The following is a 17201-nucleotide window of genomic DNA, read 5'->3' on the forward strand; positions in this document are numbered from 1 at the left end:
GCAACCCAGATTTGGAGAAGCTGCATTATGCATGTCATGTAATTACAATGCATTTCATGCCAGAAGTTATTATTGTGCAGGATTGTATGCACCATTCAATTGTCTTTATGAAAGGTGGGTCAACCAAACACTGTGATGACTGAAACAAAATCACAATGAACAAAATCAATAAAAACAGAATGTTGGATGCACATTGTAGGTATATCATTTTAATTGAAGTTTTGTTTGGATGTTGGTGTCAAGTAAACACTTGAATGAGAGTGTAGCCTATACAAGTAATACATGAATTTCAAAATCATCTCAACAACTATAAACTCATGGCACATATCTGTTCAGAGCTCATTACATCAAGACTATCTTAGCACAATGTTATGTCGTCTTCATTCATAAGTGGGCCACTCCATGCCACGTTTCCAATTATTGTCAAGGGTGATTCATTTCCAAACTATTGTGATAGCATCCATCTGTAGGACCCAATAATGAAACCATTATGGCTATCATTGCTATCAATCAATAAAACGACACGAGACCCCGTAAGAAATGTATCAACTGTAGGCTCCCTTGGCCAGCCTTAAATTGCATCTCTATGTGTAAACAGTTAACATATGTGTGTAAAATTGTGCGTAAACGTCAATCAAAGCTTAATTTCTGAAGCTATTTTCATGATCTGTCAGGATCAGATAATTATTCAGATCCTTGCATTCTGATATTCCATGACACGAAGGTGTCTGCTGGAAAACATCCACATGCAACAGCATCATCTGAAATTGCACAACCTAAACCCAGCTGTTACTATTCCACGTAAAATAAAATACTTAGCTTACAACGCAATTGAAATAATGAAACACTTGATTGCATGTTCCAAAATGTTGATTTAAAAACGTTCCTGACAAGTTGCCTCAAGTTGAATAGGCTACTATCAAGATTTAAGTAGGATTGAAAATAGTTCGTTTGAATAAGCCAAAAATATCCATAGAGTCGGAAGATGACAGCCCCGGTGTTTGAATGTCCACGTTTTAACCGAAATGTGAACTTGTTTGACATGTTTTAAATGCCACCCTTCCCCCCTGAACTATGAAGGAGGGACTCCTTTCACTTGAACATGTACAAGTTATCTTCTGCTCCCAGGACCTCCCCAAAAGTGTGGCATATAAAAGCCCAGTTTACTCATTTGTTTGGGCAGTAGGGTGGTTCTGTCAGGGTCTGGATTGGAGTAACAAAGAACCGGACTCTACGTTTTATGGTTGGAGTCTGAGGAGTAAAACCAGGATTCCCATTGCCGCAAAGAGTCTACATGTCTAATATTTAGACATGTTCAGCTTTGTGGATATTCGGTTAGCGCTGTTGCTGAGCGCAACAGTACTATTGGCGAGAGGTCAAGGAGAGGACGATAGTAAGTATCACTTTATATGAGATTATGGGACAGGGACGCTCGCATGAAGAATTGGATAGCGCGTAAAAGGATGCTGCGCACCTTTCTTTTGTGTTTGGGATGTTACAAATTATGCTTAGCTACCCTGTGGGAAACATGGGGTTAAATTGTCAGCAAAAGCGTATACCATTGCTTTTGGAGCTCCGAAGCTCGATGCATTGAACAAGGATTTTATATTGTTCTGCTTCCATGGCTGAGCGTTTCTCTGGCGTGCAGACACATGTTTAGCGCGCCCCTGCCATCGCTGTTCACGCGCTATTCCATGTCCTCGGGGAAGGGAAATTCTAGCTGCTGCTAAAGCTTGGGTGCGCAATGATGACATGATGTTCAGATGGATTTGGAATTAACTAAACATTTACAAACCACTTGAAAAAATATATATTGCTGATGTAAATTAAATACAAATAAGCGATGAGGAAATATTTTTCTGAAAAAAAGCTCAGAACAAAAGTTGATTTGCATCTGAGGCCTATCACCAAAATCTAGGAATTATATTATGGACAACGCAACAACGAATTCTGCCTGGACTGGAAAAAGCTCCTGAAAGATTAGGCAATAGGAAAGCCACGCCTTATTCCCCATTGGCCTACTAGTACACATGGAAGTTTGTAACCTATTTAACAAACACAAATGGAATATGCAATAAGAAGTTTCCATTGCTTGTTTTAGAATAACTTTAAACCAGGGAGTCAAATTAAGTGAAAATAGTTTAACTATGATGTCTTCAATGGAATTGTCTAGACATCAATTGATCAGATTGGATATAGGGAGGGGCATGTGGCTCTGTAGATATTGTCATTGTACAGGCTGGGAGCGCCACTATGTGGTAGATATTAACAATTACAAGTATAGGGACCCACCGGAGCCCCAATCAGAGAGCCAACAGGCCTGTCTGATGTTGGCTATAGCATCGCTTGTAGTTCAAAGTTCAAGCATAGGCCTTGGTAATTGCATTTGGAAACATTTTATGTTTCGAGGGGGCGGCTCCCCCATTTTCACCAACCACATTACAACTCCCATATTAGACACCCCCATGGTCTTTGGCCAATGCTGGTCTACTGCAAAGGCAACAACCAGTGCAACACAATAGGACATTCAGTTCATTTATGCCTATAGTAGGGAGTAGTAGGGTAGTAGGCTACTTTTTCTTTAAAATTCTATAAATAGGCCTACATCTAATGCATATCTAAAGGATTCTCAAGTTGGGCCTTGAGCCTTTGGGATCTTGGTAGGTCTAGGCCTTGCCAATATTAGGCCTATGTCGATTCATTGAGAGTGGCCTCCTAGGATCCTACATTAGGTCTACAGTACCTGTGGCAGGACATCAGTTTCACAGTCATGACTGGTTTGCTCTTTTCTAGTTTTTCCTGCATTGTCACATTTTTATTCAAAGAGGTTTGGGTTATGCCTACACGTTAGAAGTAGGAGGCCTTCTTTTTAAATTATGTCACTTCTGATTTGTCACTTCTGGTTTATTTATTTGCCATGTGACTTACCTTGCGTCTCCAAAACTCCATCTTCCCAGGTGGATTCGGCAGCTGCTCGTTGGACGGCCAACAGTACAACGATAAGGATGTGTGGAAACCTGAACCCTGCCAGATCTGCGTCTGCGACAGCGGAACCGTTATGTGCGACGAAGTGATTTGTGAGGACACAACCGACTGCGCCGACCCTATCATCCCCGACGGCGAATGCTGTCCTATCTGCCCCGATGACTCCGAGACAGAGGGTAGCCTACCTTTGATGACCTTATATTTATTTTTTTACCTTTTTTTAACTAGTCAAGTCAGTTAAGAACACATTTTTATTTACAATGATGGCCTAAGTACAGTGGGTTAACTGCCTTGTTCAGGGGCAGAATGACAGACTTTTACCTTGTCAGCTCAGGGATTCTATCTAGCAACCTTTCGGTTACTGGCCCAACGCTCTAACCACTAGGCTACCTGCCGCCCATCTGTGCTTTGTGGTAGTTTTCTGGCGCCGCCTAGTGGCACCAGTTGGCTGCAATGTTTCCAGTTATAGACAGAGGGGGACAAACCCGAAAAGGAACTGAGCAGCCCTTAGGCTACACTGCCCAGACTGGGCTGGCCATTACTTAGAATGGACTGTGGATACCTTATTGATGAGAAGCAAATCATCCAGTTGGATATTACTATTGCTTTTCTTTTCCCTCCACCTTAATGAATGGATTAACCCTGTTAAATGCTGGAGATGTGGATGTGCATTTTACACTCACATCTCCTCATGTATAGCCCTAATCAGGATTACGCCTGTGATGCCTTCACATTCCTGTATGGGGTCCAGCCATCATGCATTCATTATCAACACAGTATTATTGTACATTGAGAAACATTGTTTTACAGGATAGTACTATGACACAGTTCATGTTTGATATGAGTTTATAAGGGGTAATAATAATATTCTATTTTCCTCTCAATTGATTTCATAGGTCCCCAAGGGCCAGAAGAGGTATTTATGCACATTTTACTCCCAAGATTGATTTATGTCAGTGAAAATGTATTAGTGCATGACACAGGAGGTTGGTTGCACCTTAATTGGGGAGGACGGGCTTAGTGGTAACGGCTGGAGCGGAATCAGTGGAATGGTATCAAATATATAAAACACATGGTTTGATGCCATTCCATTAGCTCTGTTCCAGCCATTATAACGAGCCATCCTTCCCTCTGCAGCCTCCATTGGTGCATGACTGTTATCATATTATTGAATAATGACAGTTCTGGCCTGCTTATAGGCATCATAAATGAGCCCATTATGTTCATTATGGGTAATATTTGTTGAAATATGTGGTGTATGCTATTAATTTTAGTTCATTCAAACTGTGATATCTTTCGAATGTGCTCTAGGCTTACCATTTGACCCTCCACCAAACAAACGTTCAATGCCTTTATTTGTGCTAAGTATACTGCTACCTCAGTAGGACTACACCTCTCTCGTTGGTGCTTCAGTAGGACTACACCTCTCTCATTGGTGCCTCAGTAGGACCTCACCTCTCATTGGTGCCTCAGTAGGACTATACCTCTCTCATTGGTGCCTCAGTAGGAATACACCTCTCTCATTGGTGCCTCAGTAGGACTACACCTCTCGCATTGGTGCCTCAGTAGGACTACACCTCTCTCATTAGTGCCTCAGTAGGACTACACCTCTCTCATTGGTGCCTCAGTAGGACTACACCTCTCTCATTGGTGCCTCAGTAGGATTACACCTCTCTCTTTTGGTGCCTCAGTAGGACTACACCTCTCTCATTGGTGCCTCAGTAGGACTACACCTCTCTCATTGGAGTGCAGTGAAAGGAGCACTGTAGCACAACTGATTCTCTTCCTCTTGTTGTTCTCCCATAGGGACCAGAGGGAGGAGTTGGCCCCAAGGGTGATGATGTAAGTTTCAAGTTCAACTTAGGACATAAGTTTAACTTAAGTTCAACTTCAAGTTGTTTATTTTCTGTAAGTAAATTGTATAGCTTGCTACATGTCCCATGGTTTAGATGTTCCATGAGAGGCCTAAGGAAAAACATATTCTGGTACGGTGGATTTGTGTCATTGATTCTTCTGACGAATCATGGCTTTGCAGAAGTGGTGCTTGAAGTGGACATTTGGACATTTTGGAAGGGGAGCAGCAGGAGACGGTCTTTGGCTTATCTGCTGCTTCTGTTCAGTACAGAATCAAATGGAGTAACTAGACAATGAAATTAGGTTCTGAGTTTACACACCTATTGAATACACCTATTGAACACACCTATAGAACACACCTATGGAACACACCTATGGAACACACCTATGGAACACACCTATTGAACACAGCTATTAAACACAGCTATTAAACACAGCAAAGCTAATTTGCAGTAGAGTTTTTACAGTACAATGTTATTGTAACTGTTCAACTTACAACTTAGTCTGTAAAAGTAAAGGTTGACATTAGTTTCTATTGACAGATATAGTTTTTTCAAATATTAAACAATAATGACCTTTGTTTGAACGTTGACCTTTGCAACACCTTTGCAACACAGGTCAAATGTATGGATCGTTGTTCATTGTAGGTTTGCAGCCCATACTGCAGCCCCTACTTTTTGAGTGGCTCCATCAGCACTTGCAAACCAACTGGTGTGAATGATTTTAAACATTTTAAAGAAAAAAAATCAACAATTCCAGAATTTCTATTTACAGCATTTACTACTTCACCACTTTTAGGTCTATACCAATTATACCAACTATAATATCATTTATCTAATGAAGTGCATTAGAAGATAGACCTGAATTTGTCACAGAACTGTATTTATCTAAGTAACTCAGCCATGGGTTGTTGAAGGCTGAGCTGTTACTGAGTAGCTGTCTGTCAATATATCTGTCTCTGTTACTGACTAGCTGTCTGTGTATCTGTCTGTCCATCTCTTCAGGGTCCTGAGGGTGTTCCCGGTAACGATGGCATGGACGGCCAGCCTGGCCTTCCCGGCCCCCCGGGCCCCCCTGGACCGCCTGGCCTTGGCGGTGGAGTAAGTAACCTCATGACAAGACAATATCCACTGACTATTTCCTGTGGATATTGTCCAGTTACTACCAGTCTTGTACCAGAGTTATTTACATCCATGCTTTTTACCTGAGAGGAAATATCAACCGATATCTGAGTTAGAGAGCAGTGAGTTTACAGTAGCTCCCTGCTCCCTTCAGAGCCAGTGGTGAGTTTACAGTAGCTCCCTGCTCCCTTCAACACCAATGGTGAGTTTATAGTAGCTCCCTGCTCCCTTCAGCACCAGTGGTGAGTGGACAGCTCCCTGGTTCTCTGATCTAAGACAGTGTTATGGAGGAGAGGAGTTAGAGTAGAGGAGGGCTCTCCAAGCTTGTTTTTGGTGAGCTACCCTCCTGTATGTTTTCACTCTAACCCTGTTCCTGGAGAACTACCCTCCTGTAAGTTTTCACTCCAACCCTGTTCCTGGAGAGCTACCCTCCTGTAGGTTTTCGCTCCAACCCCTGTTGAAACCAACCTGATTAATCTTATCAACAAGCTAATTATTAGAATCAGGTCTGCTAGATTAGAGTTGGAGTGAAACCCTACAGGACGGTAGCTCTCCATGAACAGGGTTGTAGTGAAAACCTACAGGAGGATAGCTCTCCAAGAACAGGGTTGTAGTGAAAACCTACAGGAGGGTAGCTCTCCAAGAACGGGGTTGTAGTGAAAACCTACAGGAGGATAGCTCTCCAAGAACAGGGTTGTAGTGAAAACCTACAGGAGGGTAGCTCTCCAGGAACAGGGTTGTAGTGAAAACCTACAGGAGGATAGCTCTCCAAGAACAGGGTTGTAGTGAAAACCTACAGGAGGATAGCTCTCCAAGAACAGGGTTGGAGTGAAAACCTACAGGAGGATAGCTCTCCAAGAACAGGGTTGGAGTGAAAACCTACAAGAGGGTCGCTCTCCAGAATCAGGGTTAGATTGAAAACCTACAGGATGGTAGCTCTCCACGAACAGGGTTAGAGTGAGAACCTACTGTATGGTAGGGTCCATGAACAGGGTTGGAGAGCCCTGGACTAGAAAGAGAAAACAGAGAGGGACACAAATCTGTAATGATAGTAGATAGAAAAGGTTCCTCCTCGTTAATAGTGATACTAGTAGATACTTGCCCCATTTCCTAATGAATTGTTTGATGTAGCAAGCTGTTATTTCACCCTATATGACTAAAGCTACGTCCCAAATGGCACCCTGTTCCCTATATAGTGCACTACCTTTGACCAGAACCCTGGTCAAATGTAGTGTAATTTGTAGGGAATTGGGTACCATTTTGGAGTTTGAATTACAAACAGTGTTATTAACAATTATAACCAATTATAAAGGTGGCTTACGGACAGTGTTATTAACAGTTCTAATCTATTATAAACATGACTTACAGTACAGATAGTGTTATTAACAGTTATAGCAGTTATAAGCACGACTTACAGACAGTGTTAATAACAATTATAACCAATTATAAACATGACTTACAGACAGTGTTATTAACAATTGTAGCCAGTTATAAACATGACTTACAGTACAGATAGTGTTATTAACAATTGTAGCCCGTTATAAACATGACTTACAGACAGTGTTATTAACAGTTGTAACTAGTTATAAACATATTTTATTGTTTTGTCATCTCTATGTTGTATGTACTTAGAAACATCCAAAGCGAAGTATTTTTAGAAACAAATTGATAATTTCTTTCCTTTCCTCCAGAACTTCTCTCCTCAGATGCACCACGGTTATGACGAGAAATCCAGTGGCGGCCAGGCCCAACAGGGACCAATGGTACAAACTGCTTGTTTTCTTCCTCTGTGCTGTTTAGTGTGGAGAGTGAAGCCACATTTCCAGGATAAATGGAATTGAATTTATTTGCGTAAAAAACATATACAGCAAGATATACATGGACATTGTATTCCCAGAGGATAGCACATACAAGGAGTAATTAAAACACTTTTTTCCAAAATGGTCCTCGCTGAGACAAACCCTTTCAGGAACCCTGATAAGAGACAGTATCAAAACAGTGATGTTAACTATATGAAACACAGATAATGTGGACTGCTGCGATGCAAAACTGTCTTCACAAATGGCCAACCATTGTCTATTACCAAACATCTACAAAATTATTAGTCAGAGTTACGCAATCACATAGCCAGACCCCAGGCAGACCAGATTAGTATTGGTGTTTCTGAAGACGATAATGGTTCCTGTCGACACAGTAGAGTTTATACTAAGCTAGTGCTTAAACAGTACGATGCTTTCAGGTTTGCAGTAGTCCTCTGGTAGTGATCGCTCACAATCATCAGCTATTTTATCCTTTAGATAACAATATCTCACAGAATCACCTTATCTCAATCAAAGGAGGTAAAGTACTGCTGCAAATGGATTCATTGATTCATTGGTTGTTGTGTTTCCAACAGGGGCCAATGGGTCCCCGTGGTCTCGCTGGCCCACCAGGAAACACTGTAAGTATCCTCTCATTAGTCATTTGATGTGTTGTCAACAACACCAACCTCACTCATCTAAAACATTTTTTAACAAATAAACATTTATTTGCATCTGTGTTTATTATAGCAGCTACATTCTCATGTTCCCTCTGACCATAACATGTCTATAGTTTGTTTTAGAGACTCTGCATACATTTCTACAGTATACAATGTAGTATATTTATGTCTTAAAACAGTACGTCTTATAGGGCCGGTTTCCCGGACGGAGATTAAGTCTAGTGTGGGACTAAAAAGCATGCTCAATGGAGAATCTCCTTTGAAAAAGCCTTTTAGTACATAAAGGATTAGGATTCATTTCTTTCTGGAAAATGTCCCATAATTTGTTATAATAATACGTCTTATAGCTTATATACCCTGTGTCATATGGTCTGATCTGTGTTCATGTCCAGGGTCCCCCCGGTCATCATGGTCCCCCTGGCGAGCCCGGTGAGCCTGGCGGTGCTGTGAGTATACAAACATTGCAACTTCCTGTGCCCATCAATATCAATTGACACACATTCTGAACGCATCACTTCCTGTCTATGACCATGTTGTAGTAGCCACCTCCCATGCCCACGCCCCCACACACACACACACACACACACACACACACTGACTATTCACACTTGTGTGTATATTATATTTCAATGAGCCCTGTCATTTGTGATCTATAACAGTCATAATAAATGTATACTATACCCCAGTAACCTTTGACGCAGAGCAACACACACACACACACCTCCCTTCATGCTTTTTTCCCCCCCTGTAGGGTCCCATGGGTCAACGTGGTACAATGGGCCCCCCAGGCAAGAACGGAGATAATGTAAGTTGTGTTTTCATGATCTCAACTTTCCTTCTATCTCATTCAATTTGTCAGATATGATATTCACTTTCCTTCTATCTCATTCCATTAGTCAGATCTGATCTCTACTTTCCTTCTATCTCATTCCATTTGTCAGATCTGATCTCCACTTTCCTTCTATCTCATTCCATTTGTCAGATCTGATCTCCACTTTCCTTCTATCTCATTCCATTTGTCAGATCTGATCTCCACTATCCTTCTATCTCATTCCATTTGTCAGATCTGTAGCTCAGAAACAATGATCATTAGTAAAGACAGTAAACTGAATTTAACGTAGACTTCCTCTAGTTTTCCTCCTTTGCAACTTACACCATAATATTTCCCCCCACTGCATATTGACATGTATGATTACATAATGACATACATACTGTATTCATAATATATACAGGACCAGTCAAAAGTTTGGACAAACCTACTCATTCAATGGTTTTTCTTTATTTTTTACTATTTTCTACATTGTAGGAATTATAGTGAAGACATCAACACTATGAAATAACACATATGGAATCATGTAGTAACCAAAAAAGTATTAAACAAATCAAATTGGGTTGAAGTTGGGTGAATGTGGAGGTCAGGTCATCTGATGCAGCACTCCATCACTCTCCTTCTTGGTCAAATAGCCCTTACACAGTCTAGAGGTGTGTTGGATCATTGTCCTGTTGAAAAACAAATGATAATCTCACTACGCGCAAACCAGATGGGATGGTGTATCGCTGCAGAATTTACAGATTTCCACCGGTCTAATGTCCATTGCTCATGTTTCGTGGACTTAAGCAAGTCTCTTCTTCTTATTGGTGTCCTTTAGTAGTGGTTTCTTTGCAGCAATTCGGCCATGAAGGCCTGATTCACGCAGTCTTCTTTGAACAGTTGATGTTGAGATGTGTCTGTTTCTTGAACTCTGTGAAGCATTTATTTGTGCTGCAATTTCTGAGGCTGGTAACTCTAATGAACTTATCCTCTGCAGCAGAGGTGACTCTGGCTCTTCCTTTCCTGTGACGGTCCTCATGAGAGCCAGTTTCATCACAGCGCTTGATGGTTTTTGCGATTGCACTTGAAGAAACTTTCAAAGTTCTTGAAATGTTCTGCATTGACAGACCTTCATGTCTTAAAGTAATGATGGACTGTCATTTCTCTTTGCTTATTTGAGCTGTTCTTGCCATAATATGCACTTGGTCTTTTACCAAATAGGGCTGTCTTCTGTATACCACCCCTACCTTGTCACAACATAACTGATTGGCTAAAACGCATTTAAGAAGGAAAGAAATTCCACAAATTCACTTTTAACAAGGCACACCTGTTAATTGAAATCCATTCCAGGTGACTACCTCATGAAGCTGGTTGAGAGATTGCCAAAAGTGTGAAAAGCTGTCATCATATTTTTGAAGAATCTAAAATATTAAATATATTTTGATTTGTTTAACACTTTTTGGTTACTACATGATTCCATATGTGTTATTTCATAGTTGTGATATATTCACTATTATTCAACAATCTAGAAAATATTTAAAAAATAAGAAAATCTCTGAATGAGTAGTTGTGTCCAAACTTTTGACTGGTACTATGTAATTTAATCATGATATTTGCAATTTTTTCATCACTTTTTGATGCATTTTTGTATGCCACGTTATTGTCACTGTTTGCCACAGCATTGTTCACAGTGAGAGGACCTCTCTGTCTCTCCATCAACCTCGCTCTCCTCTCTCCTCTGCAGGGTGAGCCTGGCAGGTCTGGTCGTCCCGGTGAGCGTGGTTCCGCCGGCCCTCAGGTGAGTGGCCCTCTAACCCCATAGATCAAGGGTCAGATGCTCCTATCCAAACAGACCTGGCTCTGATACCAAGTATGTGTTCTGAAGGGCTCCCTTTTCCCTATGTAGTGCCCACAGGGCTCTGGTCAAAAGTAGTGCACTATATAGTAAATAGGGTGCTATTTGGGATGCAACCAAATATCAGCAGAGTATCTACAGAGTGAGATTTAATGTAGAGTATCTACAGGGTGGGATTTAAAGTAGAGTATCTACAGGGTGGGATTTAAAGTAGAGTATCAACAGGGTGGGATTTAAAGTAGAGTATCTACAGGGTGGGATTTAAAGTAGAGTATCTACAGGGTGGGATTTAAAGTAGAGTATCTACAGGGTGGGATTTAAAGCAGATTATCTACAGGGTGGGATTTAAAGTAGAATATCTACAGGGTGGGATTTAAAGCAGAATATCTACAGGGTGAGATTTAAAGTAGAATATCTACAGGGTGGGATTTAAAGTAGAATATCTACAGGGTGGGATTTAAAGTAGAGGACCTACAGTGTTGGATTTAAAGTAGAGTGTCTACTGGGTGGGATTTAAAGCACAGTATCTACAGGGTGAGATTTAAAGCAGAGTATCTACAGGGTGGGATTTAAAGTAGAGTATCTACAGGGTGGGATTTAAAGCAGAGTATCTACAGGGTGGGATTTAAAGCAGAGTATCTACAGGGTGGGATTTAAAGTAGAGTATCTACAGGGTGGGATTTAAAGCAGAGGACCTACAGTGTTGGATTTAAAGTAGAGTGTCTACTGGGTGGGATTTAAAGCACAGTATCTACAGGGTGAGATTTAAAGCAGAGTATCTACAGGGTGGGATTTAAAGTAGAGTATCTACAGGGTGGGATTTAAAGCAGAGTATCTACAGGGTGGGATTTAAAGTAGAGTATCTACAGGGTGGGATTTAAAGCAGAGTATCTACAGGGTGGGATTTAAAGCAGAGTATCTACAGGGTGGGATTTAAAGTAGAGTATCTACAGGGTGGGATTTAAAGCAGAGGACCTACAGTGTTGGATTTAAAGTAGAGTGTCTACTGGGTGGGATTTAAAGCACAGTATCTACAGGGTGAGATTTAAAGCAGAGTATCTACAGGGTGGGATTTAAAGTAGAGTATCTACAGGGTGGGATTTAAAGCAGAGTATCTACAGGGTGGGATTTAAAGTAGAGTATCTACAGGGTGGGATTTAAAGCAGAGGACCTACAGTGTTGGATTTAAAGTAGAGTGTCTACTGGGTGGGATTTAAAGCACAGTATCTACAGGGTGAGATTTAAAGCAGAGTATCTACAGGGTGGGATTTAAAGTAGATTATCTACAGGGTGAGATTTAAAGTAGAGTATCTACAGGGTGAGATTTAAAGTAGAGTATCTACAGGGTGAGATTTAAAGTAGAGTGTCTACAGGGTGGGATTTAAAGTAGAGTGTCTACTGGGTGGGATTTAAAGTAGAGTGTCTACTGGGTGGGATTTAAAGCAGAGTATCTACAGGGTGAGATTTAAAGCAGAGTATCTACAGGGTGGGATTTAAAGTAGAGTATCTACAGGGTGAGATTTAAAGCAGAGTATCTACAGGGTGCGATTTAAAGTTGAATTAGAACCATTCTAGTATAAGTACATTAAAGTAAATAACCACTAATCCAAATCAAATTAGTTTCAGCACTGAAAGACATACATTACATGAAGAATGAAAACGGTATTGTTTATGTCTGTTATGAAGACCAGTTCACAACATTCCTTTTTTTGCCCTACAGGGTGCTCGTGGAACCCCTGGAACTCCTGGCCTCCCCGGCATCAAGGGACACAGAGTGAGTAATAGGAGGAGTGACATTAGGATGCTCCAGTGTGAAGTTTCCCCTAGGTACAGATCTAGGATCAGCTGGCTCCCGAAATCCTATCCCTAACCATTGGTAGTGGAAATGTATAACTGATCCAAGAACAGCGACTAGGGGCAACTTCACCCTACTCCCATGATGATATGACAGCCATGACACTACTACATTCCTACATTAAACTCCTAATCATACAGAATGTTACCTAACCTAAAAAATGCTCTTTGATTTCCTTCTCAGGGTTTCAATGGAATGGATGGTGCCAAGGGAGACGGTGGCCCAGCCGGCCCTAAGGTTAGAGGTCAATCTAATGATATCTATCATAATGTACGTCTATCGTTATCTGTTCTGGAGAACTCATCTGTTCCCCCTGACCACAGGGAGAGGGTGGAGCCCCTGGATCCAGCGGTAACCCCGGTGCTATGGTGAGTATCCTGTGCATATGACAAAGACACTTTGATTTGAGTAATGCTCTCGTCTCAATAAACATATATTTTTCCCTCTCTTCGTCCTTCTGCTTCCTCCCTATCTTCCTGCCTCTCTTCCTCTCTCTCTTCCTCCTTCTCTTCCTCCCTCTCTTCCTCCCTCTGTTTCCTCCCTCTCTTCCTCCCTCTGTTTCCTCCCTCTCTTCCTCCCTCTGTTTCCTCCCTCTCTTCCTCCCTCTGTTTCCTCCCTCTCTTCCTCCCTCTGTTTCCTCCCTCTATTTCCTCCCTCTCTTCCTCCCTCCCTTCCTCCCTCTGCTTCCTTCCTCTCTTCATCCCTCTCTTTGTCCCTCTGCTTCCTCTCTCTGCTTCCTCCCTTTGCTTCCTCCCTCTCTTCCTCCCTCTGCTCCCTTCCACTCTTCCTCTTCCTAGGGTGCTCGTGGTCTTCCTGGTGAGAGAGGCCGCCCCGGACCCGCTGGCCCTTCTGTAAGTACTGCACAGCACAACCTTCACTGTTCGTTTGAGAGATTGATTGATTGGTTGATTGGTTGGTTGGTTGGTTGATTGGTTGGTTGATTTAATTTATTAATTGAATGTAATTATAAACTGGGTGGTTTGAGCCCTGAATGCTGTTTGGCTGACAGCCGTGGTATATCAGACCATATACCACGGGTATGACAAAACATGTATTTTTACTAAATAGCAGCAATACCGCAAACATTATCTAGAATGACACAGAAAAGTCAGTGACTTGTTGTCATATAGTATAAAGTATTCTTGCAGTACCCCTACAGATGTTCATGCCCATTTCTGTCTTTAGGAATACTTGTTAAAGAATTGTCATAACAGTGTAATACCCTCTTCCTCTAGGGTGGCCGTGGTAATGATGGTAACTCTGGTCCTGCTGGATCCCCTGTAAGTATCTTTATTACTGGTGACTAATCCTGCCTGTCGTAGCAAGTCAGAGTACACCACTCAGTGCCATGTGTTAGTCCTGACTATGTTAGCTAAATAATGTTTATTTGATCTCTTCAGGGACCCACTGGCCCATCTGGTTCCCCTGGATTCCCCGGAGGCGCTGGAGCTAAGGTATGTCATAGCCCCCACCCAAACCCCTACCCCTAAACCTAATCCACATGTTGCTTCCAAATGTTCTCTCAATTGGATAGCATTGGATAGAGCCAGTTTCACCCATATTTCTTACTCCAGTCCTTTCCTCTCAAATCCATGAAGGGAAGTGAACAAGTACAGATTTAGGGCAGAAGGGTAGAGAATTGGGACACAGATTGAGATCCTGATCTGATACAGGTAGTGGCCGCAGATGGCATATGATGACCTCGTGGAACACCTCCGTCCTGTCTCTTTACTGTAGACTACCGTAATGTACAGACCTCTATTAGAGAGGAAACAGTGAGAGACTACTGTAATGTACAGACCTCTATTAGAGAGGAAACAGTGAGAGACTACTGTAATGTACAGACCTCTATTAGAGAGGAAACAGTGAGAGACTACTGTAATGTACAGACCTCTATTAGAGAGGAAACAGTGAGAGACTACTGTAATGTACAGACCTCTATTAGAGAGGAAACAGTGAGAGACTACTGTAATGTACAGACCTCTATTAGAGAGGAAACAGTGAGAGACTACTGTAATGTACAGACCTCTATTAGAGAGGAAACAGTGAGAGACTACTGTAATGTACAGACCTCTATTAGAGAGGAAACAGTGAGAGACTACTGTAATGTACAGACCTCTATTAGAGAGGAAACAGTGAGAGACTACTGTAATGTACAGACCTATATTAGAGTGGGAACAGTGAGAGACTACTGTAATGTACAGACCTCTATTAGAGAGGAAACAGTGAGAGACTACTGTAATGTACAGACCTCTATTAGAGAGGAAACAGTGAGAGACTACTGTAATGTACAGACCTATATTAGAGTGGGAACAGTGAGAGACTACTGTAATGTACAGACCTCTATTAGAGAGGAAACAGTGAGAGACTACTGTAATGTACAGACCTCTATTAGAGAGGAAACAGTGAGAGACTACTGTAATGTACAGACCTCTATTAGAGAGGAAACAGTGAGAGACTACTGTAATGTACAGACCTCTATTAGAGAGGAAACAGTGAGAGACTACTGTAATGTACAGACCTATATTAGAGTGGGAACAGTGAGAGTGAAAAACTTAAATTGTTCTCAATAGAAATAATATAAACATAACACATAAAAATGAACACACACACACACACACACACATACACAAAACCTCCCCCCTCACACACACACACAGAGATGATAATATCAGTTTCAAAGAATGTGATCATCCAGCACCCTCCTAATGTCCTCTCTGCTGCCCCCTTTAGGGTGAGACCGGTCCTCAGGGAGGCCGTGGCTCAGACGGACCCCAAGGATCTCGTGGAGAGCCCGGTAACCCTGGACCCGCTGGTGCTGCTGGACCCTCTGTGAGTACTGTTGTGCATGGATGCCCTTAAATGCTTATATTATTATTTGTCCTGGTTGCTTGTGCTTGTAAGTCCTAATCTTATATATGCTTATAGATCATTATCTTTATATAGGTCCTTATCTTGATATAGATCATTATCTTGATATAGATCATTATCTTTATATAGGTCCTCATCTTTATATGGGTCATTGTCTTTATGTAGGTCATTATCTTTATATAGGTCATTATCCTTATAGGTCATTATCCTTATATAGGTCATTATCCTTATATATGTGTATATGCTTATGTTTACCCTCATAGTGCACCGTTTAACCTCTGACCCCTGATGTTTACTGTAATATAATGTCCCCGCCTCTCTTTCCCGCTCTTTTTCTGTAACCAAACAGGGTGCCCCCGGAAGTGATGGCCAGTCAGGAGGCAAGGGTGCCACTGTAAGTATGAGCCTTCTGGATACATCTATCTGAAGATCTATGATTGATTATGTTCAAATGAACACTGGTAATACTACACGTAATATACTAATGATAATAAATTCCATTTAGTAGATGCTTCTATGTAAAGTCATTAACCTTTCTGGGAAGGGGGTTCCGCTAGCAGAACACCTGGCCTACAGCCAGTGAAATTGCAGGGCGCCAAATTCAAACAAAATAAATCTCATAATAAAAATTCTTCAAACATACAAGTATTGTACACCATTTTAAAGATAAACTTATTGTTAATCCAACCCCAGTTTCCGATTTCAAAAAGGCTTTATGAAGAAATGTTACATGTTACACAATAAATGTTTTTTTTTTGTTCGATAAAGTTCATCTTTATGTCCAAAAACCTCCTTTTTGTTAGTGCGTTTAGTTCAGTACTCATTATGCACACAGCACGGGCACAACATATGCATATATGCACACATGCATATTCTAGCTTCTGGGCCTGAGTAACAGGCAGTTTACTCTGGGCATGCTTTTCATCCAAACTTCCCAATGCTGCCTCCTATCCCAAAGAGGTTTTAAGACTGTAGTATGTGGAAAGCCATTAAGACTGTAGTATGTGGAAAGCCATTAAGACTGTAATATGTGGAAATCCATTCAGACTGTAATATGTGGAAATCCATTCAGACTGTAATATGTGGAAAGCCATTAAGACTGTAGTATGTGGAAAGCCATTAAGACTGTAATATGTGGAAATCCATTCAGACTGTAATATGTGGAAAGCCATTAAGACTGTAATATGTGGAAATCCATTCAGACTGTAATATGTGGAAAGCCATTAAGACTGTAGTATGTGGAAAGCCATTAAGACTGTAATATGTGGAAATCCATTCAGACTGTAATATGTGGAAATCCATTCAGACTGTAATATGTGGAAAGCCATTCAGACTGTAATATGTGGAAAGCCATTAAGACTGTAGTATGT

At 41.3% G+C, this 17201-nt stretch overlaps 1 protein-coding gene across 1 annotated transcript in view; it reads left to right on the plus strand.

The window, feature by feature from the left end:
- The first annotated feature begins 1176 nt into the window (after nt 1–1176).
- The window catches only part of LOC109879686 (collagen alpha-1(I) chain-like), a 33522-nt gene continuing 17497 nt past the window's right edge, over nt 1177–17201 (plus strand). The window contains exons 1-18 of the mRNA XM_020471849.2: nt 1177–1393; nt 2958–3161; nt 3882–3901; nt 4792–4827; nt 5844–5939; nt 7652–7723; nt 8356–8400; nt 8832–8885; nt 9191–9244; nt 10995–11048; nt 12826–12879; nt 13144–13197; nt 13284–13328; nt 13758–13811; nt 14196–14240; nt 14361–14414; nt 15694–15792; nt 16181–16225. Of these exons, the coding sequence (XP_020327438.1) occupies nt 1312–1393; nt 2958–3161; nt 3882–3901; nt 4792–4827; nt 5844–5939; nt 7652–7723; nt 8356–8400; nt 8832–8885; nt 9191–9244; nt 10995–11048; nt 12826–12879; nt 13144–13197; nt 13284–13328; nt 13758–13811; nt 14196–14240; nt 14361–14414; nt 15694–15792; nt 16181–16225 (1167 nt within the window). The 5' untranslated portion in view covers nt 1177–1311. The remainder of the gene's footprint in view (nt 1394–2957; nt 3162–3881; nt 3902–4791; nt 4828–5843; nt 5940–7651; nt 7724–8355; nt 8401–8831; nt 8886–9190; nt 9245–10994; nt 11049–12825; nt 12880–13143; nt 13198–13283; nt 13329–13757; nt 13812–14195; nt 14241–14360; nt 14415–15693; nt 15793–16180; nt 16226–17201) is intronic.

Source organism: Oncorhynchus kisutch, linkage group LG11, assembly GCF_002021735.2.
Source record: "Oncorhynchus kisutch isolate 150728-3 linkage group LG11, Okis_V2, whole genome shotgun sequence".
NCBI classification, from domain to species: Eukaryota; Metazoa; Chordata; class Actinopteri; order Salmoniformes; family Salmonidae; genus Oncorhynchus; species Oncorhynchus kisutch.